This window comes from Canis aureus, chromosome 3 (genome assembly GCF_053574225.1).
Source record: "Canis aureus isolate CA01 chromosome 3, VMU_Caureus_v.1.0, whole genome shotgun sequence".
Classification (NCBI taxonomy): Eukaryota; Metazoa; Chordata; class Mammalia; order Carnivora; family Canidae; genus Canis; species Canis aureus.
In genome coordinates, this window is record NC_135613.1 from 29,005,483 (window position 1) to 29,028,919 (window position 23,437).

The window sequence follows — 23,437 nt, forward strand, 5'->3', positions numbered from 1 at the left end:
CCTGCCTATGTCTCTGCCTCTCTCTGTGTGTCTCTCATGAGTAAATAAGAAAAATCTTTAAACAACAACAACAACAAAAACAAAAGAGAAGAGCAAGAGGCTGGGGGCTGGATTTCTCCTGGGGGCCACTGCTCACTGACATTCGCGGAGTCCTGCCGCGGAACGACTGTTGGCCACATTAAATCTACCAATTCCTCACTTCTATATTCCTGTGGCACCTCAGTGTCTTGTGCACAAAAGGCAACTCTATAAACGGAACTCTGTTTCTGGACTCCTTGGCAGGCCAACCATCTTCCTTTGGACACGGGCTTACCAAGGAACACAGTTTTCTGCATGGCGCACCCATCTGGAATGCCCAGTGGGCCCGTGGCCTCCCTAGTTTTGGGGAGCACACCTGTCCCTCTGTAGTCTGGAATGGTCCTTGATTCCTTGTAGTGCCAAACCTGCTGGCTCGGACAGGGCAGGCGGCCAGCTAGAGAATAAAACGTGGCTATTCTTCATCTGAACCGTGGCGAGGTGGGCCTCTCATACTTGACGTATTGATTTTTTTGGACACTAACTGTAGGATTTAATACGAAAATTCTGCTGGTTTCTTCGCTCAATCATTTTCACCTGCCAGGACCTTTTGGGAACCTCGAATCTGTCATGTATTGTATCTGCCATCCTCCCTGCCTTGTGTCATCTGGAAATGACTCCTAATATCTTCATATATGGCACCATGTACATGATGGAGACACAGTAGAGGTCAGAGCCAGCAGGGCCACCACTGGATTGTTAATCAATACTCTTTGGGTGCAATGGATCTATTGGTGAAAAAAATCACCTAAATTGGACAGTTATCACCCAGGCACTTTTCTGTATCTCTCTCACAAGGGCATCACACACAAAGGAGCTACTGCCGTTTGGAAATGAAGTCATTCTTCTCCCCAGCAAAAAAGAGGCAGGGGAGTCAGACACTATTTATTTTGGGTGAACCACCTGGACTCAGGGGCGCTGACCTTCATTCTAGGTGCTTGCAACCAACCTGGTAGCTAAAGGCAAAACAATTCCCTGAACTTAAGGACTCCTAGCTTTACCCTGAGACAGTCCAGAGTCAGAACCTCAGAACAAGGGCAAGTAGTTCTACAACCAGCTACTGTCATAAAAGGAAAAAGGAACAAAAACACAAATTAAATACATTTAGATTTTGACAGAAGCGAAGCTTTTCCTTTGAAAACTAACTGAGCAATCACAGCTAACAAGGTCTCAGATGAACTCACTTATTAATTTTTAAACGCAACCTTTCCAAGAGTAAGTAGGGCAGACGTGAGGACAGCTTGGCATGCAGATGTCCAGAGCTCTCTGAGCGAATGCCACTGCTCCCCCTCCTGAGATATTCACTCACTGCCCAGGAGCACACTAGCCCGGGGTTGTACCAGCCCCGCCACCACAGCAGCACCGCCTCGTGGTGTGAAGAGAGGAGCCCTGGCAAGTGCATTCGATTGCAGCGCACAAGACGAACAACAGCCATGGAAAATGTGCGGTTCGGGGCTTGGTAAGATGTAAAGCTACTCAGAGTCTTCAGCTTGCAGCATAATTTGCAGAATCTGCATTCTGAATGACCTCAGCAGATACGTACTTAAGTTTCAAATCCATGGGGGTGTACGCTGTTGGAGCAGCTTAGAAAGACACTGGGCTGTGTAATTTGGAAAACATGGGCTCCAGGGGCACCTGGGTGGCTCAGTGATTGAGCGTCTGTCTGCTCAGGTCACGATTCCGGGGTCCTGGGATCGAGTCCCACATCGGGCTCCCCGCAAGGAGCCTGCTTCTCCCTCTGCCTATGTCTCTGCTTCTCTCTGTGTGTCTCTCATGAATAAATAAAGAAAATCTTAAAAAAAAAAAAAAAAAAAAGAAAACATGTGCTCCCTGGATTTTCCTGGCTAGCGGTGGACTTAGATGGTGTGCAGAGGAGGTGACCTCATGGACACCCCAAGGCACCCAACTGTGGAGTGCGGGCACCAGATTTGGCTTCTCTTGACAACACCATGGCTCACCTCACCCTTCCCGCTGCCCCAAAGGGCCACGGCACCCTTGAAGAACAGAAAGAGAGAGGCTGCGGTGGCTGTGTGAGCACAGGCCCGCTGGTTCATGCAGTGGACTTTACCACGCGCCCGATGTGGCCAGCCTTTACTGGGACCTGGGGCCTGTGGGAGCCCCGTCTTACCTCATCGGTGATCTGGCCTCCGAAGGTCACCCATGTTCCTGGAAGGAGACACATGGGCTCAAGTCAGAGAACCTCTCCAAGGAGCTTGGGCTTCCCCCAGGGTGCTCCGTCCCTAGGCTGCAGGGCTTGTGGAGCAGCCGTAGGCCATCATGCCCCCCTGCTCTGTGGTGAGCATGTGTGGACACCTGGCTTTCGGGGCAAGTCTCCCTCCCTTGGGGACAGTGGGCGCTTGGAGCAGGCAGCTGGCTGCAGGTCTCTGAAATGCTTCTTGCGGCTCCAGCTGATGCAGCTCGCAGTCTGCTGACCTGCCACAAGGAGCAGGGTGAGGGATACCTCCCTGAGAGCGGGCAAGATGTGACAGCCGTGCCCTCGTTCTTGCTGGGCGGTGTGTGTGTTGAGGGGTGTGTGGGGAGCATATTGAGTGTACCATGGAGGTGGAGGGACAGTGTATTCTGGGAACAGAGCTCACATTCAGGGAAACAGGTAAAAGGGGAAAATCAAATTGCCCTTTATGAGGACTCGGTCATGTAAGGAGAGAAGACGCTCTCCAGACACACCCGGGGCCAGGGTGCTTCTCTGATTTTCTGGTGTGAGGCAGGGAGCTGTGTGTGCACAGGGCCCCTGGTACTCCCCTCCCCAATCCCCCCTCCTCTCATGCCTCCCTCAGCCTCCTTGGGTGACAGTGGACCAAGGGGGCCCCCCACACTCACCGAGCCCCAGGCAGGAGACCCGCAGGCCGGACTTGCCCAAGTTCCTGGAAAACAAACTTGGTGTGAGTTCTCATGACCAGGACAGGACATGCTAGCCAGGCATGGGCACCCCCACTGTTCCCAATATCCAACCCCGAGCTTGCCCCCCCACTCCAGTCAATGTGTATTTTGAGACTCTGAAGGCAAGGGGTTCTTTGGGGAAAGGCCTGGGGCTCACCTTCCCTTGGGGGTAAAGAGCCAACTGTCTATTCCCCCTGTGTGCTGTCCCCACACCAGGGCAGAGCACATGGCTGGGCCATGCTGGTGACCACGGCAGAGCCTGGAGGGCCACCTCAGAGAGATGGAGGAGTGGAATGGACATTGTCTCATTTCATGGGTTGAAACAAGGCTGACTGGGGCCCTGTGGTCCCGGCCATCACGGGCCTGCCAAGGTACCTGCCCGATGAAGATCCCCAGGTCCACACAAAGGGGCCACAGGCCATCACTAATGTCCTTAGGAGGCTGTGGAGGGTGGCAGTACCCTGCTGAGGACTGGGATGCCCATCTGTCCTGGCCTGTGTGACCTGGCACAGGCTGGCTGGGGGCCTGCAGGGGCAGCCACAGGCCTGATGGTCCTTAAGCATCATGTCACCCATCTCCAACAGCTCTGTGGGTCGGTGTCTTCCTTTTCCCCATATTCCCATCTTAAATACGAATACCCTGGACCTGCCCAGGAGCCGAGGAGTCAGGATTCCACCTGGGCAGTCAGCCCCGCAAGCATGCCCCCCACCACGACAGCATTCCCCCTTCCTCATTCACAGGGAACATAAGATATGAGCCGCTCACATGGTAAAGTTGGCCAGGACAGGGTGGGAGTCTACTACTCTCGGGGGAACCCTGATGCTGGCATCCCAGTCTTGGGACCAGCCTGGGTGCAACACCCAGGCAGGCCATGGGAAGTCAGAGAGTAGCAACAGACTCAGGAGTGAACCCCAGCCTCCTTCCCTGAGGGCTCCAGCTTTTTTTTAGGGCACCTTGCTTCCAAATTCAGGGGATGCTGTGTCCTCAGTTTCTGCACCCAAAACCAGCCCCCTTAGACCCTCAGCAGCCTGGGTTTCCTGGTTGCAAGACCCCTAGACCCTGCCATATCACAGGGAGTCACGGCATGTGGGGAGGGAATATAACAAACTTGTCAATGGTTTGAGCCACCGAATTTAAAGTAGTTCTAGAATGCCCAGGTTTCTTTTCAAATTTCCCATGAAAACTGGCCCAGCTGCCAGCCCACTGTTACCTCCCTTTTTCCTCATGTGAGAAGCAATAGGCAAATCAAACAGCTTTGAAAGTTACTGTGTTTAAAAACTGAAATCTCCCCCGTTCTCCCCTACACATCAGAGAAATAACACGGCCCATGTGTTCTGACCCAGAGCAGCTCGCATTGGTGGCTGCGGAAAAGGAAGGCGCGGTATTATCTCGTCGTAAATGCACACAATGCTATTGCATCTCCAAAAGCCTGTGGGAAAATACTTAGAATATTCCCAATTTAGCTTCAGATTTGCTACGAGAGATTAAAAATATAATACATAGGAAATGTAAGGGCTGAGTAGTCAAAGACATAACCTAAAAGTTTTCTTGTGCTCTTTGAAACATGCTGGAATCGATGTTGCTTCTAAGCAGAAAGTGAATTTTTGTTTTGTTGTCTATAAATAAACTGGAATTAAGAAGTCTTTTTTTTTTTTTTTTTTTTTTTAAAGAAAGAAAGGGGCACCTGAGTGGCTCAGTGGTTGAGCATCTGCCTTTGGCTCAGGTCGTGATCCTGGGGTCCTGGGATCGAGTCCTGCATCAGGCTCCCCACAGGGAGCCTGCTTCTCTCTCTGCTTCTCTCTGTGTGTCTCTCATGAATAAATAAATAAATAAATAAATAAATAAATAAATAAATAAATAAAATCTGAAAGAAAGAAAGGAAGAAAGAAAGAAAGAGGCACAACCACATCACCTATAGACGGTGCATCGGGCCAGGCCTATTTAACAGTGTGGATAATTTTCCCCACGCTAGCTAGAAAGTACCTATGGTGGGAAATCAGAGCATTGTTTAAAAGCAGTCTGGTAAGGAAGCAAAAGGGATTGAAAATTCTTTTATTTTATTTTTATTTTTTAAGATTTCATTTATTCATGAGAGACAGAGAGAGAGAGAGGCAGAGACACAGGCAGAGGGAGAAGCAGGTTCCCTGTTAGGAGCCTGATGCAGAACTCCCCGGACCTTGGGATCACGACCTGAGCCAAAGGCAGACGCTCAGCCATTGAGCCACCCAGGTGTCCCAGGGATTGAAGATTACGGTCAGTGGCTCTTAACTGTTTGGGGGTCACAGGCCCCTTTGAGAAACCGACGAAGGCTTTGGATCCCTTTTGTAGAAATGCACACGGACATGAAAACCCTAAGAACCCTGTTTGCAATGCCCCGGCGTGCACAGGGCCCCGGGCACCTGGTCTCAGTAAATACAGGCTCCGCAAAACTAACTCCTGCTTGTGACAATGGGGAGCAATTTCCTGGCCAGGCTCTGCGGAAGGCCAGCGGGGAACCAGATACCACAACACGCTGTGTGTTCAGAGGGATGAGCGGCTTTAGCAACGGGCAGGAGCTCAGAACACCTGGCTGGGTCCGCCTGGGTCTGTGGCTGGAAGGGGCGTCACCCCTTGCCCACCAGGCCGGGATCTTCGTTTCCACTGGTGCCAGTGCTGGGACCCACAGCATCCGGCTCTCCAGCTGCTTCTCCACCCACTGCCCACAGGAATAATTTAACAAAACTAGGACACCGCGTGATGCTGTAATTACCTCGCTCAAGTTGTCTCCCCGATAAAATGACGGTATTAGTTCTGCCATCCGCTGCCAGGCCTCGGGAGAAGGAATGAGAAGGGACAGGGTATCTCGGGGCTAAAAGCTTTATAAGTACGGCTGCTCGGTGGGGGTGGGGAGCTCAACACATCTCTGCCTTGTCTGGACCAGGGCTGGGGACCCACTGATCCTTGAAACTCCCAAGACCCCAACATTGCTTCCTACAGATTTGTCTCCCCTAATTAAAACTTGATATACTGATAAAATAGTTGGCTAAATCCCTAAACCCAAATAATGTTAGTCCTCATGAATTTGCCTTATGTCTCTCCTGTGGTCTGGAAAAATGCTAATGAGGACTCCTGGATTTAACCTCTGCTGGGGGAGGGGAAGAAGCACTCATGCCCATCGTGTTAGCTGCCGGATGACCCGTGCCCCTTGACACTGCACCTCAGACCCCGGGGAATTAAAATGAAAATTAAAATGAGGTCCTTTAAAATGAGTCTGAGGCCTTTAAATTCAGCCATCTGGGTGGAGGACAGCATTTTGGGATTGACGGACAGCCACGTGGCCTTCATGAGCTGGTATGATGAATGTGGGAGCCAGGGTGTTTTTTGACCAGCCGTTGCACTGGCAGGTGACAACCTGTTTATGGGTCTGTCACTCTCCCAGACTCCAGCCTCCCTATGGATAGGCCTGGGCTTCTGTGTCTTCATCCTCAAATTGTTGCTGACATCAGCAGGGTCTCAGGGGTGCTTGTTGAGTAAGTGGGGGGGGGGCGAGAAGCCCAGGCACGGAGGCCAGGCCCTTGGGACTGAATGCTGCCCCCCCTTATTCACAGGGCTTGGCATCCTGATTCCCCCACATTGAGTCCCTCTGGGGGCTGGAAGGGGGACTCTGGCCACCCACCTTCACTTCCCTTAACACCAAAGGCTGTGGCTAGAGGTCCCTTCCTGGCCAGCTTCCTATGGAGGTGGTCAGAGTGGGGGGTAAATACCAATCAGACTCCCTGCAGCCCCTATCTGCATCCTAGCTGTGGCCCTGGGACAGTCACTATAGAGCGACCCCATGAGGCTTGTACCCTATGGGGCAGATACCTACTTGTAAGACAGGTATTCTGTGCTCAGGGGCACCCAGCAGTTTGGATTCTGGCTCCCACTTCAGCCTCTGTGAAACTACACTGCCTGCAGGTCTACGAACCCACCCTCCCCGCCCCCACTGTCAAGAAGAGCTCACCAGGCTACATGTAAGGACAGTTGGGGGTCCCTTAGTTAGGAAGTGTTGGGGCTAGATCTGAACCCAGCTATTTGGACTACAAACCCCCTAGCCTAGTGAGTGCCTCCCCTTACCACCTCCTTCCTGCCTCCTGCACACACAAGTGCATATGCACGCACACATGCACATCCAAACTCATGCATACATGCACCCATGGGCATACACACGGATACATATGCACACATGGTAATCTTGAGCACTTGGGCTCTTCGAGATGTACCCCTTAATGGATCATAGGATCTTCGGCAGGAATCATGTTAATAGCCACATTTTCCATTTACATAGCACTTCACATTTTTAAAAATGGTCTCACTTATATTAATTCCTTTAATGGTCCCAGGATTGACTTAAAAGTAGCAGCAGGTAACAGGTATCTAACTTGAAATATATAGTATGTTTATTCTTAGCTTTTGATCCCCCCTTAACAAAAGATATAAGCCAGCAGGGCTTCTAGACTGGAAAGAAGTCCATTCTGGATTGTCCTCACTGAGCTCAGAGGGTGGGAACACAAGCTTTTCCTCCAGAGGTTCATAAAGGAATATCAAACGCCCCCAAGGGCCCAGGGAAGGAGGGGATATGGACGGAGATGCAAAAGGACTCAGCAATTCCAAAATCCATCTCCAGGAGGCATGGGGATCAACACGGTTCTTTCACGTGTGGTCCGACTTCAGGCATTGGTTTGGGGGAGATTTTAGCTGTTGTTAGGGGTCTCTCAATACCTTTCAAGTTGGCAGCACTGCCAGCTAGAAACCCAGACACTCTTCTCAATTACAACTAGAATCTTCTGTGGCTCTTTCTGAGCCTATGTGACTCTTTGGGTCCAGATGATGCAGATTGTTTGCTATAAGAACATCATTTCCCAAGAACGTCATTCCAGAAAGGACGAAGAACTAAGAAAGGCCATACGCCCAAGCAAGATGCCCTAGGACCTGCCCCCACCCTGGCATCCTTTATACAAAGTTGGGACTCTCCTCTTCCACCGGGGCACATCCTACGAGCATCTGAGCAAGACCCAATGCCTGTATCCCCTCCTTCCCTGGGCCTGGGGGAGTCTAGCTCAGGTCCAGCAGGGAAAATTAATTTCATCACATGATTCACCCAATGGTCCCTGAATATCAAACCAATGCCTGTCATGATGGCCTAACTGCAAAGACCACCCATGGGCCATCTTCTGGGGCCCGATGTGCCCAGAGGAGGGCAAGGAGGGCAGGAGGCCTGTGGCCAGTGCTGGGGGTTTCCGGGAAGAGAAAGTATCACAGCGTCCTCCGTCCTCTGAGGGTGGCTTGGTTATTATTATTGCCCCCTGTCCCACCCCCATCAAAGGAAACAATTGAGCAGAAGGAAGGAAGAGAAGCCATCATGCACCCCCCTGCCGCAGTAGTGATGAAGAAGGAACTTGGGGCTGAGCCTGAGACGTGATGGTATTTGTCACCCAGTCCACCCAGTGCTAGGAGCCCTCCCTGGCCTCTCAGTATGCCAAGTGCCCACATCTGACACGGATCTGCTGATCTTCCTGGCTTCCTCTGGAAGATCCCTGGTGGGGGTGCTGGGGGGCAGCCTTGACTCCGCGAAGCCACCCCGGGGCCCTGTACCTATATTTCATCCCGGGCTGCTTCACGCTGTCGTCACCGGCGCACGGGAGGCTCTGCATTGACAGGTGTCCCAGGCTCCGGGCTACCATGGCCACCGCACGGAAGCGGCCCCGGGAGCCCAGGCTGGGGCTGCTGGCCGCTGGGCGGCCCAGCCGCTCCTCGGGGCCCCGGCCCTTGAGGCTGTGCTCTGAGCACACGAAGGACACCTGCATGCTGAGGCCGGTGCCCCGCTCCCGTCGGCGTCCCTCTCCTTCCAGGCTCTGAAGTCAACTGCTCCTAGAAGCCCTCCTTTCCCTGGGATAAGATTTTATCCCAGAAAGCCACGAAGCTGCAAGACGTTCCTTCAGGAGCGAGGACTTCCCAATGCAATGATAGAAAAAATCCTGTGCAGTATCCGAGGGGAGTGAATCAAATGTCCAGAATCGTCTAGAGATCTCATCAGAGGGAAGTCGGAAATCCAGGTGTGAGGGTGGGAGGTGCCACTTCCTCTCCCCTCACATCTGTCTCAGCTCCGTGGGTCCTTCCCCTGCCCTCACCCTGGTCTGGCTCAGGCTGCCTGAGCCCCCAGCCCGCCAGTGTCCAGCCGGGCTGGGCTGCCAGTCACTCCCGACCTCCGCGTGACATCGCTGTACTCCCAGGGAGAAGGCAGAGGGAGGGCAGCCTGGGGGCTGAGCAGGCTGCTGCTGGGGGGTTTTGGGGAGCAGCTGCTTTTCCAGGCCTCCCGGAGCCCAACTCCTGGCTCTACACACCATGGGCTGTTGGGGCTCCCACCAAGTAAATTAGGTGAGCGGTGAGAAGCACAGGAGGAATCTAGCGATTCATTATTAATGACATGGGATGCAGAGCTGCCTGCCCTGGCCGATCCCCGGGAGACCGGCACTGGCTGCTCCAGGCTGACAGCCCACACGCAGACGGGCAGGCGCGGCCGCCAGGAGGGCCGCCGAGCTTGAGGGCAGCTGGCCGTGGCCAACTCCAGCTGCTGTGGTTCGCACCCAGGAAAGCAGGGCTTCCAACAGGGCTTGGCGCAAGGGGAAGTGGAATCACTCAAAATGTGGGAAAAGACCTCTCTGTCTAGACGATGTAACGCAGACGATCCGAGGAGAGAGAGCTGGGGGTCGTGGACTAGAGACCTGGGAAATTCTGGCATGCCACGGTTCCTAGCTCACTGCAGACGCTCTGTAAATACTTCTGGAATGAATGAATGAATGAATGAATGAATGAATACACCTCTCCCCATTGCCCCATCCTCCTTTCCCACACTCCTGGGTTCAGGATGAAGCTGGAAACAAGGCTCTCCTTCTGGAACAAAGCTGATGGGGTGTCCTGGAACCTGAGGAGATGCCCCCAATGGCAGGAGGGGTTAGCTTTGCCTTCTGACCCTGAGCATGCCATTCTTTCCCTGCAAGGTGAGCCCTGGCCAAAGCTGTTTTTTGGGTTCTTTCTTGCCATGTAGGAGGGGCAGAGAAACAGAGCTAGATGGGAGGTAGGTGGATGGGGTCTCATTCAGGATCTGAGGCTAATTTGCTGTGTGATCACAGGCAGGAGGCCTGCCCTCTCTGGGTCTCCACTAACAAAATGAGGGGCATGGTCTGAGAAGATGCTCTCTCTCCCAGCTTGGACCCACAGGGCCCTTCCACACCAGCTGGCTGTCCACTCTCTGCTCTGATAGGACCCAGAGAAGAAACCACCCAAAGATGTTCGTGATGGATGTTACCTGAACTTGTTTTCAGCCCTGGCCCTGCTTTTTTTTTTTTTTTTTAAGATTTAATTTATTTATTCATGAGAGGCAGACAGAAAGAGGCAGAGACGCAGGGAGAGGGAGAAGCAGACTCTTCACAGGGAGCCTGATGTGGGACTTGATCCCAGCACCCCAGGATCACACCCCAAGCTGAAGACGGACGCCCAACCACTGAGTCACCCGGCGCCGCTTGGCCCTGCCTTTTTGACACAGATGTTAAGAATGAAACCTTGTTCCTGTCCTGGTCTCCCTGCTCTGAGCTGGGCAGCCTAGGGCAAGTGATTTTCAGTGTCCGACACAGATCACAGAGCATGGTCAGATCACAAATGGTATATACTCCTGTGACCCCTCAGCATGAAGGAACAGCTTTCTGGAGGTGGGAGTTGGTCTAGGCCCATGTGTAAGACTCCCACCTCTTCACTGGTGACTATCCTCCTCCCCAGGTCTGACGCGGCAGCAGGAGACACCCTTTGCCACTGAGAGTGATGCCTGGACCCAGGGACAGAGCTGGGCCTTTGCCAAGGCAGCCCTGGCAGGTCATAGACATCATCTTCAGATGCTAGTGGGGGCTCCTCAGGACCCAGAGGTCCAGCTCTGCCTTCTTCATTTACCTGTCTGTATAAGCCACGGGCCTGCCTGGCCCTTCCTGGTCCTCTCGAGTGGCAGGGGCCAGGAAGGTGGAAGGGCAGTTTGCATGAACCCTTCTATGAGTGGACCCTGGTTTTAGGAAGCCCACAGGCCTGCCAAAGGGGCCGCAGAGGGGCAGCCTAGGGCAAGTGATTTTCTCTCTGAGCCTCAGTGTTCCCAGTGGCAGAGGGCAAAGTGCCTCCATTCCTCCAAGGGCTCATGGAGCTAATAGTCTAGGGCGAGGTTGCTCGACTACCTGGCCAGGATGCCAAGGGAGCTTGTTACAAATGCAGATTCCTCGGCTTCACACTGATCTACTAAATCAGCAGTTTTGGGGCTGGGCCCAGGAAGCTGTGTTTTTATCAAGAGCTTCTAGCCGTGCTGTGCACCTGCTCTAGGGAATGCCAAAATCTCCTAATTCATTCTTCTGTATATATTTCATTTGTCTGTGTTCTGGCAAACTATCAGATCTGGCATCTTACTGTTCCTCAGGGGTTCCTCGTTGGTGTGCTTTAAGCAGCTCCAGGTTAAAGTGAGATTTCACAAAGACTTAGTCACCACAGTGTGTAAAATATCATCTGCCTCACCATACAACCCAGCAATTCCACTCCTAGCTATGTGCCCAGAGAACTGAAAACATATGCACACACAAAACACTTGAACACAAATGTCCACAGTAGCATTATTCATCATAGCCCCAAAGTGGAGACAGCTAAAATGTCCATCCATTGATGAATAGATAAACAAAATATGGTCCATCTATACAACAGAATGTTATTTTGCCACACAAAGGAAAAAAGCACTGACACTCACTCAAACGTGGATGAACCTTGAAAATGTTATGCTAAGTGAGACAAGCCTGACATGTGACAAAAGGCCACATGTTATATGATTCCATTTATATGAAGTCTTCAAAATAAGCAAATCCATTTAGACAGAAGAGAGCTTCATGGTTGCCAGGGGTTGGGGGGAGTGGGGAATTGGGGAGTGATAACTACGTGGGTATAGGGTTTTTTTTTGGGGTGCTTAAAATGTTCTCAAATTGATTGTGGTGACTTATAATTCTATGAATATACTAAAATCATTGACTTGTATACTTTAAAGATATGTATGGTATACACACTATAAGTCAGTAAAGCTGTTGCCAAAAAAAGTACCTCAACTCAAAATATGCCTCAAAAGCCACTGGGCCTCACTCTTGCTGTTCCCTGTGGGAGCAACCTTCCTATTTCTCTGTCTTGGAAGTCCTCCTAGCCCCCTGATATCACCTCAGATAATATACACCATGTGAACCCAGGCCCCCCAGGCACCACGTTTCCCTTCTCCAAGTGCCACCAACTACGCTCTACCCAGTGATGCATCAGGGTTCTGGGAACCACTTGCTGGTTCCTCTCGGCAAGAAGCACCCCTTCCAGACATTGGCAGGCCAGAGAAGGGTCCTGCACTAGAACCCCAGCGCTGGTTCCACCCCATTGTAACATATGGAAACGATAAAAGTGAATATTTTACCTCAGAACTCCTCAGGGAAATCTAGGACAAAGGGGTGCTGTTCTCAGCAGAGAACTGCCACATGGAGCAGGTGGGCAGATAGGTGTTTAAAGGCTGGTCAGAGTAAGTTTACACTTGCCTAAAACAGGGGTCATTGTGACTTGTGATACTCTTAGGAGGTCTCAAGAATTAGACAAGAGTGGAAAAGCCAGAAGTCTAAACCCTGATCAGAACTTGCCACACCTGGATACCTGGGTGGCTCAGTGCTGGTTGAGCATCTGCCTTTGGCTCAGGCTGTGATCCCGGGGTCCTGGGATTGAGTCCCACATGGGGTTCCCCACAGGGAGCCTGCTTCTCCCTCTGCCTATGTCTCTGTCTCTCTGTGTCTCTCATGAATATATGAAATCTTAAAAAAGAAAAAGAAAAAGAAAAAGAAAAAAAGCATTTGTCATGATTCAAGATCATCCTGAAAGGGCTGCTCCTTTGCAACATGTTTAGGTGAAGAGAATGGATTACAGACCTGCACTGGTCCACTTAAAATGGGCTTTAAGAAGAGGCATTGAGTGTGGCTGGTGGATTTTGACACATAACAACTTGTTTGGTTCTTCTTCTGCTTCTCTAGTACCTGCTGTTGTTAAAACAAAGCAGCTAGTTCCTGCTGCGACTAATCAGAGGCATGGCCACCCCAATTAAGCTCTCCTCTTTGTCCACAGAATGCCACTACAGAGAGCTTCTCGGGAAAGAAGCTTCTGGCTCAGCCACTTGGAATCCACCCTGTGCCTCACCTGCCCCAGGAGGGCTTGGAGATACAGGAAAGCTGCAGCCCAGTCTGGCCATTCCTTTAAGATGGGACAGGCTCACAATGGGAGGCGGTGGGTGCTCTCTCCATACAGCAAAGCCCAGAGAAACTTGAGGCCTGGAGTAGAAGGTTTTTTTTTTTTTTTTTTTTTTTTAAGATTTTGTTTATTTATTCATGAGAAATACAGGGAGAGAGAGGCAGGGAGAAGCAGGATCTACACAGGGAGCTTGATGCGGGACTCGGTCCTGGGATCCCCCAGATCACGCCCTAAGCTGCAGGCAGATGCATAACCGCTGAGCCACCCAGGCGTTCCTGGAATAGAAGTTTTAAAGATGGCTTTAAAAAGCACAGACAGCAATATTCACTCAAGAGTGCGGAGGATCGGCTGCATCCTGCAGAAGCCGGGGTGTCTCCTCTGTACCAGCAAAGCTGCCCTGACTGTGCCAAATAGAACATGTTTTGCACCCAAAGGTGACTTCCCGCCCAAAGACAGGGGGGTGAATGCTGATGGGTTAGGGGCTTCTCCAGTGGATGGGAGGTCCTGCCCCTGAAGCTTCTAAGAGCAAAGGGTGGCAGACTGGTGGCCTTCCTGGAGGAGGGGTCATCTGATGAGTAAGAGCTAAAGACCCCTCAGGGGCCTCCTTTAGGACCTCATACCCCAGTCATGTCCAGTGCTACTGGCCCTAGATGGGGAAAAGGTTAATGCCTGGTACAAAGCAGCTGTGCTGTACCCGAGTAAGGGCTTCTGGCACTTTCCTGAGAACATCTGAGGCACCACCAGCAGCACCCACACTGCCACTGAAGCAGTGCTTGCTGGGCCAGCCACTGTGCCCAGCACTTTTTGTGCAGTTGAGTTCCCACCCACCCTGTCAGGTGGACGCTGTGGTGGTCCGTGTACACTCGAGGGAACTCAGGCACAGGGGTTGAGTCAGGAAGGCTGATGCTGAGTCAGCCGCCATTCACAGAAGCGGCAGGCTGGGAGTTGAGCAGTGTGTCGGTGCCCCCTCCCACACAGGACCCCCTGCTCTTGGACCCTTTTTTTTTTTTTTTTTTTTTCAGATTTTTTCCCCCTTCTCCAAGGAAAGGAATTTTCTGTTTTTTTTTTTTTTTTTTTTTTTATTTATGATAGTCACAGAGAGAGAGAGAGAGAGAGAGAGGCAGAGACACAGGCAGAGGGAGAAGCAGGCTCCATGCACCGGGAGCCCGATGTGGGATTCGATCCTGGGTCTCCAGGATCACGCCCTAGGCCAAAGGCAGGCGCCAAACCGCTGCGCCACCTAGGGATCCCTGGACCCTTGATTAAAGGGTGAGGGCTGGGGGCAATCCCGGGGGCTGCCTGGTGCTGTCTATGGATTTGATTGGGCTATGCTGACCCCTGCCTTTCCAGGTGGACCATGCAGAACCAGCTATGCTGGCCCCCATTCTTGCCCAACGAGAAGGGCCTCTTGGGGGTGGATCCCCCCAAATCCCAGGGTGGAGGCCTGGGGATCCGTCCTGCTGATAGATAAACCCCCTGATTCCTGAGGCAGGCCAACCCGGGAAACAACGGGCTGTGCTGTGAACCGGTTACAGAGCAATCCACCAGTGGAGGTGTTAGGATAACTGTGGCCCCTCCTATTCTGAGAGGTGGAGGTGGCCATGCTGACACCGTGGTCCTGGTCAGCCGTCCACAGAGACCCCTGAGACACCCATGCCTGCTGTCATCCCAGCCCCTGCTCCTGTCAAGGCAGCTCTTCCTGAACCACTGGCTGGTCTCGCCACCTCCCTCCCTGCCTTTCCCCTCCTTGTCTTCCACACCTGCTCCTTGTCCACACAGCTCCTTGTCTACACCTCCAAGTGCCACTGGTCCTGAGACCATGTTTCTCTCCCACCAGCGGCCACACCTCCAACTCTGAGTTATATCACTTTCTTACATGGTCCTCGGGACAATCCCCTGCGGAAGTGCCTACGGTCACTTTCCAGATGGGAAACCGAGCCGTCGAGAAGCCAGGTGACTCCTCCAAGGTCATACAGGTACCAGCAGGGAGCTGGGATTCCTCCCCAGGCACTCACCCACACTCTGGCAGCTCAAGGAGTCAAGTTAGCCCTTGGGACCTGTTGTGGGTAGAAACGCACCCCTCCCCAAAAGCTATGTTGACGTCCCGACTCCCTGTATCTGTGACTGCAAACTTATTCGGAAGAAGGGTCTTTGTAGATGTAGTCAGATTAAGATGAGGTCATCCTGGAGTACAGTGGGCATCCTTATGCGGACAGACAGATAGGTACACAGGGAAAACAGCCGTGTGAAGACGGGGGCAGACTGCAGTGGCACATCTGTGAGCCAAGGGACGTCAGGCTGGCTGGCAGCCTCCAGAAGCTGGACAAGGCAGGGAGGGAGCAATCTTCCCCTAGAGCACTTGGAGGGAACGGGGGCCTGCCCACACCTGGATTTCAGACTTCTGGCCTCCAGAGCTGTGAGAGAAATCAGTGCCTGTTGCTGTAAGCCACCACGTGTGGTACTTTGTTGTAGCAGCCGCAGGAAAGTGGTACAGGACCTTTCACAAGGTGGACTCATCCCCTGATTCCCCCTGAGATGGGTCCACACTCTGTCCCTCTCTAGTCTCTGTTCTTTCACTCCTTCCTGTCCATGGAGGCACACCTGTCCTGCCCACCTGTCCTCAGGGACACACCTGTCCTACCCACCTGCCAATGGAGACACACCTGTCTTGCCCACCTGTCCATGGAACCACACCTGCCCTGCCCACCTATCCTCTTGCCCATCTGCCCTCTGAGACACACCTGGATTCCCTGTTCTTCCAGGAAGGTCTCTCTGACAGCCCTGCTGCAAGGGATCTCCTGTAAATAACCAAGGAGCTAGGTAGAGTCTGCTCAGTGAACCTGACCACAAATCAAAAACTGCATGGTGATCTTGCTGGGTCGTGGCAGGAGCCCATGGTCTAGGGCCAGAACTTGCAGGTACGCAGGCCGGCTCACCCCACTAGAAGCTGACAGCCAAGCCTTCCCACCCAGGGCCCTCCTGCCCTCCCTGTCTGGGCTGCATCAGAGGCGCAGACGCTGCCTCCAGTCCTGTTGCCAAGGAAGCAGCAGGGAGGAGACACATTTTACAGGGGAATGTTCTGGAAAGGGGGTTTGGGCCAAGACCATTCAATACCATCCAGCAGATACCTGTAGAGGACTGGGATGCTCTAGGTGCTGAGAACAAAGGAGGGGTGCAAGAAAGAGGGCTAGCAGGGAGTGTGAGGATGACAATGGGACAGGATGGTGGGTTTGAGGATGGCCTGGGAGGCCTTTGTTAGACCAGGTGCTCAGGAAAGCCTCCCCAAGGACCAAGATGTGATTGGGGGCAGGGAGCTAGCGTGAGAAAATCTGGGGGATGAGAATGTGCAGAGCCCCGAGGAAAGAATGAGCTTGGCACCTTCAAGATCCACAAGTAAGGAGCTTCCTGAGTGGGAGGCAGAGGGGTCTAAGCTGAAATCAAGGGTCCCTTGGGCCTTGAGAGGACATGGGGTCCTTTCCTGGTGCCACGGGAGGAGGGAGGAACAGAACTGAACCAAGGTCTGGGGTCAGGCCTTGGGCCGAAGCTGCTGCCCGCTCTGGGGCCACATCTCAGGCCCCCCTCACCCCTGCTCCCCAATCCCTACTACCAGGTGGGTGCAGGAGGGGGCGCTCACAGGGGCATGTGTGGATTTAAAAATTCAACACATTTTTTTTCATTTTTTTTTTTTTTAAACCACAAGAGTTGAGGAAAGTTAAAAAGAAGCGAAGGAAGTTAACACGAAAGCTTTTCCCCCAGCTGTGAGCTCAGTTCAGCTGATAAAATGCTCAGGCCTGGGGCACAGCTGTCCCCTTGCTCCACCGAGCAATGCTTATCTGGAGGCATTATCTTTTTTACATTAATATTTAAGACCGAGTTTAACGGAGTCACAGCCCTGCTGCTGGCAGGGACGTTAACTGTGGAGCGGCATTTATCTGGGATCTTTAATAACTGCAGGCATTAGTTGCAGAGGCCTCTGTTTCCCGATAACCGAAAACCCCCTAGAGGCAGCAAGATGAAATCCGCCAGATAAAGAAGGGGCCTCGCGGGTGTGACAACCTTTGGCCCATCGAGGCGAGGCACCATGGTTTTCTGTTCCCTTCTGCTCCCTGGGAATCCGGTTTTCCCCACGTACCCCGCCCCCCTGGTTAGTCCCCCACGTTTCAGATGTGGCCCAAACTTTCCTTGGGGTGTCAGACAAATAAGAGATGCGTCCCCATCTCCCCCGGCCCAATATTGGCTTCCTGGGGCAGGAAGCACCACAAATTGGGAGGTGTCAAAGAACAGAAATGGATTCTCTCCATATTCTGGAGGCCAGAAGTCTCAGATGCAGATGTGGGTGTGGGTAGGGCCATTTCCCTCCTAAGGCTCCAGGGGACAACCCCGCTGCCCCCTCCTCCTCTTTTAGCTTCTGGGGCTGCAGGTGTTCCCAGGCTCTTGGCCACGTCCCTTCTCTGCCTCCAGGCTCACGTGGCCTCTTCCCTGTGTGTCTTCATCGGACCTTCTGAAGGCGCCAGTCATTGGAGCTAGGGTCCACCCTGCTCTGGGGGAACTCATCCTGACATATGACATCCGCAATGACCCTACTTCCAAACAGGCCATCTTCTGAGGTTTGGGATGGACATGAAATTCTGAGGACTTCACCCTGGTGCACCTGCCATCATGAACTGTGTCCTTCCAGGGGAGGAGGACAAGCTCCAGCCACCTCACCTCATCCTACTGCCCTCCACCTTCCTCGCTCAGGCCCAGCCCCTCTGGCCAGATGTCCTCCTGTCTCCTTGGCCTGGATGGTTCTACCTTGCATCCTCAGATGGTTCGGGGGTGTCTCAGCTGTACCTGGCCTGTCTTGCTGCCTTAGGTGGTCACTTGCTTTTTTCTGCTTCCCTGCATGAGGATGGACCATCCACGAGGGTGAGGACCCAGTCCATCCTGTTTGTGTGGCATCTGTCCTGTTGTCAACAGACCCTTAATAAACATCTGCTGAATTAACGACCGAGTATCAATGACGAGTGCCTCCCCATGCCTCCCACACCAGTCTCATCTCCCTCCTGAGAAATTTCCATTAGAATTGGAATTAGAGCTGTTGGGGCCAAACTAGCTGACACTTTGTCCCTCCCTTACAGCTGGATTTAGAGTACAAAACCTTAAAAATTCTGCCATCTAATGGACTCACAGCAGAAGTGTTTATTTCTTTAAATGGCAACCACACATTCAAACAATGAGCCACAGGTCCAGACACAGTCACTACGAGCAAATGTTAAAGCCATAGGGCCGGTCTGGGTGTGACTCCCCGGGAGCCAGCAGACAAACCCTGGGGCCTGCATTAGATAAAAGCCAAAGATCTAGGGTTGCCAGGTCAAATACGGGACACCCAGTTAAATCTGAATTCCAGATAAACAATAATGTTTCAGTATAAGTATGACCCAAATATCGCGTGGGATATACTTGTACTAAAAAAAAAAGTTAAAAAAAATTTTAAAAAGTTTATTTGAAATTCAAAGTTAACAGAGGAACAAAGCTACGTATGTGCAGTTTATAAATGGACATGCCAGCTCTGGGGCTCTTTGGCCACTCTCTGAGGCTCTCACAGGAGAAAGTGGGCCGACCTGAGTGCTGCCCCAGATGCTGAATTCAAAGACGAGCCAGCTCAACAGAATGTCCTTCTGAAGTTCCAAGGAGAATGAGCCCTGCACGCCTATCACCCGGAGAACACGGGGACGCTGAATCCACGGCCTTTGCTGCAGACCCATGTGCAGGTGCAGCGGCAGCTTCAGAGGCTGCCTGTGGAAAACCACTTCCCCTGGGGACGGCCCAGCTTGAGATCAGACAAGAGGGGGGCACATCTTTGCCCCCGGGACCCAACCTGGGTTTCTGGTGCCAGGTCGAATTTATTGCGAGAGATGACGAACAGAGCACTTGTGTTAATTCATTGTCTAGTCCACCCCTGATCCTTAATCTGTCCCAGTGACGTCCCAGGAAGACCAATGAAACCATGCGGTTAACCCCTGCTGTAAAGTGTTTTCAAGAAACCACGTTCTTTTCCTGCACAGAGTCACACTGGTGACAGGGCAGGACTGTCCCTTAGAGAATGGACTTTCATTTTCTTTCATATATTTCTACACGGTTGGACTTTTTAAGCCTAAACTATTTACCCCAATGTCTGATAACGTCACTCTCCGCGTTTGCTGAGCGGCAGCCGTGTCGCAGCACCTGCTTCGTCCCGCCCAGCCCCGGCCCAGCCCTTACCGGTACTTCATGCCCGTTCTCCGGGCGGTGCAGCCATCCAGGGAGAGGCCGTGCATGCGGAGGAAGCTCTCCATGTTCCTGGCCTGGGCGGCCGCCCGCACCTCCCGCAGCCGCTGCAGCTCCAGCGTGTCGGTCTGGCGGACGGGGTGCAGGGCCCAGTCCGAGTGACACCTGCTGCTTACGCTCCTCAGGCTCTCGCTGTATGTCATGGACAACATGGTACCGGCTGGCCTGGGAGCCGCTGCTGTCCAGACGGGAAACGCGGAGTGGCGATGCATTAGATAAAGGGCCACCGTCCCCAGTGCTTAGCGGGGTGCTGTGTCTGGGGCAGGGGGTGCCACAGAGACACATCCTCCACCCAGAGCAGCCACAAAGGGGCTCAGTGCCTGAGGCCAGGGCCCTGGATGAGAACGCTTCCTGGCATTGGAATCTCAGTCCTCGATGTTGCACCCAGCGGGGGTACAGGCTAGGGTGGACGCTGGCTAAGCCACGTCCTCGGCCCTCACAGCCCCTAGACAAGCACAGGCCAAGCTGCATTCCAGGAGTGAGAACCCAAAGGGGCTCCAAATGAAAAGAGGGGCAGGAGAGCATGCAGAGAAGCCCAGGCCCCCCCAGCCGAAGGCACCATGTCATAGCGCTTCCTGGAGGTGTTCCCAAGGTCAAAGCAGGTATGGGGCTGTCTCCTGGAAGGAGTTTGAGCCACAGCTGTCAGAGATGTAAACTTGAGGGTGAATACCTGAGAGGAGCCACCCGAGCAAAGCCTTGTTCATTTGTTCACAAGAGAACGCTACCCATACACACACTCCCTGCCTGCAGAAAGTGCCACGGCACTGGCACATTCTTCGGGCTCCATCCTCCGTGATCATTAAGTATGTCACAATCCACAAATTTTGCAACAGAAAGACCGAGTGGGATGCATTTAGGGGGAGTGACAAGAGAGGGACAGAGGTTTAGTACAGATAGGCAAACTGCCTCGGAAATGTGCGGAACTGTTGCTAAAATAGTCATCCTAAGGGAGGATGACCGTCTCTCAGAAACTAAACACACCACAGTGTCTGTCAATGGGGAACTGATTACATAAATGATGGTCTATCCCTATAATGGAAATTTGTGCAGCCTTCAGTGAGGCTTCTCTACATGGATTGATATGCGATGAATCCTAAGAGATAGTAGTGAAAAATACCACAAGGCAAGGAGAAGAGGCATGTGCACGGAATGCTAGCATCTGTGTTAATGCCCGTATGTATGTACGTAAGTGGGTGAATCAAGGAAGGACGGTCCCGAGGCCACGGATCCACATTCTGCAGTGACTTTGGGCAGCAAAGACATGGTCCCGGGGTCAAGGGTGCTCTGCAATCTGGGTACTCCCCCCGCCGCCCCGCCCCATGCCTGACCACAGCCCTCCGCCCTGGTGTGGATACCAGTGGGGTGGCTCCAGCATCATCACCAAGACAGAGATGGGGTGGGAGTTGCTATTTTGCAGGGTCAGTGGCAGAGCGGGATCCGGGAGCCCAGCCCCGGCAGCTGGAGGAACTGGCAGGGTCCCCACCTCTGTCACAAGGGACATCAAGTTCGATGATCCCTGAGAGGGGCTGGAGAAACTGTTGTGGGAGCTGAGGCAGTGGCAGAGGCTGCGGCTGGGTCCCTGAGGGCAGCGGCGGTGCCCCGGGCTGGCCCCCTCCTTGAGCAAGCTCTGCCCCACCACCTGACACTTCGTAGCTCCCTTTCCTGCTGTGATTTTTCTCCATGGCCATATGCTCACCTGGCCTGCTAGAATCACCTCTAATCACCTTGTTTCTCGCCTCGGATCCCCTGAACGTCAGGTCTGGGAGGGCGAGGACCTTTTCGTCTGCTTTTACCAGTGAGGCTCAGTGCCCACAGCAGAGACTGTGCCCTGCTGGCTGTGTGGACAGCACCTGGCAGGGGTAGACTGGCTCCCTGCCTCAGGCCTGAGCCCTAGCAGTGTGCCTTCTCCTGATGGAGCAGGGTGGGGGGTGGTGCTCAGAGGCCAGGACTCCTAATCACCATAGCTCTGACCCACAGGGAGGGAGTCAGCAGGGCCTATGACCTCTGGCGTCCCCCAAGGTTTGGATTAAGGTCTCTGATGGATGCTAAAGAGGGTGGAGATGTCCCTGGTCTGAAATTCCCATGTTCCAGGAGACTTGCTTTGGAGGCAGTGGAGGGGCCCAGGGCTCCAGGATGGGGGGTGTCTTAGGAAAGGGCACCATGGAAGCCCACAGGCAGCAGCATGGCTCCCTCCCTCCCTGCCTGCTGGCCGCTCACCCCCTGCTAGCACACCCAGGGGCAGGACAGTGGCTGGCAGCTGCTTTAGATGTGGCAGTGTGGCCAGCTGCTTGTCCTGAGTGGGGCAAAGGCAGGCCAATTCTGGCTTCCCTGGGGGCCCACGTTCAGAGAGAAGAGCAGCCTGGCAGGCTGGGGCCGCAGCAGTTCTTCCCGAAAAGCAGGACCCACCTCAGACACACATGTTCCCAGCCAGGCCCACCGAGGCCGGGATCAATAACCATTAGCTTTCAAGATATTACCCACAAAAAGCAACCTAGTCTGGTTTGGCTCTGGAAGTCCGGTTAAGGGTCCTGGGCTGGGTTGGCGGCGTGGCTAAGCAGCTAGTGTTCTGGACAGGGGCAGCCCTCTCTGTCATCTACTCTGTGCAACCTGCGAGGGCACCTTGATGGCTCCAAGGCTCAGTCTCTGTGTCTGTGAAGTGGGATGAGCAGAGGCTGATAGCATCAGCTGTGCAGACAAGCCTGGACAGCTGGGCAGGGCCTGGTGGTGGGACTGAGAGAGGGCCGGGTGTGGGGAAGCGGCTGCCAACAATGCCGCGGCATGGCATAGGACACGTTAGGATAAGTGGGAGATGAAAAACACACAGGGTGGGGGCACGGATAGAGGCTAGAAGGCAGGGCAGGCCGCTGGAGTGGGCACACATGAGCATGAGCTCGAATGATGTAAGGATGTGCTATCTACCAGACATTGCTAGGAAATGTTGCACAGGATGAACGCGGACATTAACGATCCGGCCCGGTCGTGTGCAGCACGTGCATTCCTAAAATTTCTAAATTCACATCACTCATTCTTAATGAGATGGATGCAGCGCAGGGTGCCGCCAGGATTTGGGGGTACCCTCTCTGTGGGGGCTGGGGTCTCCTCTGCTTGTGACATTTCCTTGTAGCGTGCCTCATAGCGACCTTGGGAGCGGGCCTCTGGGTGTCACCTGCAGCATGGAAGGTGCCCAGAGCCTCCTGAGGAGAGCACCCCCACGACGCCAGGACAGGGTTGGGCCAGGGGACTCTGCAAGAGGTGGGGTGTGGGGGAGCATGGTGACCCTGGCCGGGTTGGAGCGGGGAGGACCTGGTGCCACGATGGCACACAGTACGGGAGGAGCTGGGCAGTGTTCCTCGGCTCCTCCAGGGAGACAAGACCCCACCAAAGAGGAAGGACACAGAAGGCACACAGGTGCTCTGGTGGTTGGCAGTGCTGCCTTTCGGAGAGGATGGAGTCCGGGTCCCTGGGACTCCCTCATGCTGGGGCTTATTCCCAGCTTCCTCCCAGGGTGACTGGAGCAGGCTGGGGTAGTTGGAAGAAAGGACCCCAGGAAGAGCCTGCTGGGAGAAGGGAGGGCCCACTTCCGGGGCTCCTGCCTCAGGTCCCCCGCTTTTGGGGTTCAGAGGCGCAGTGACTCTGACCTTGCGTTCCTCCTCCTTACCATCCGTACCCCGCCCCATCTCAGGGAAAATCAGCCCCCTCCTCAATAGCTAATTACAGGTACCTGCAGATTCCTCCCGGAGCCACAGCCGGGCCGCCTTCTGCAAATCTATTCTTGTGGAGGGAGGGCTCGCGGGGATTCCCGTAAAACGAACACGAACACCGTGACAAGGAAAAGCGAAGGGGAGGCATCGGC

At 53.5% G+C, this 23,437-nt stretch overlaps 1 protein-coding gene across 7 annotated transcripts in view; it reads right to left on the bottom strand.

Moving 5' to 3' along the window:
* KCNAB2 (potassium voltage-gated channel subfamily A regulatory beta subunit 2) overlaps positions 1–23,437 on the bottom strand; it is an 84,590-nt gene that overhangs the window by 23,557 nt on the left and 37,596 nt on the right. For all 7 annotated transcript variants that reach the window (XM_077891469.1, XM_077891467.1, XM_077891468.1 and 4 more), the window contains 2 exons: positions 2,914–2,957; positions 2,204–2,241 (listed from right to left, as the gene is read on the bottom strand). In XM_077891469.1, coding sequence (XP_077747595.1) covers positions 2,204–2,241; positions 2,914–2,957 — 82 coding nt within the window. The remainder of the gene's footprint in view (positions 1–2,203; positions 2,242–2,913; positions 2,958–23,437) is intronic.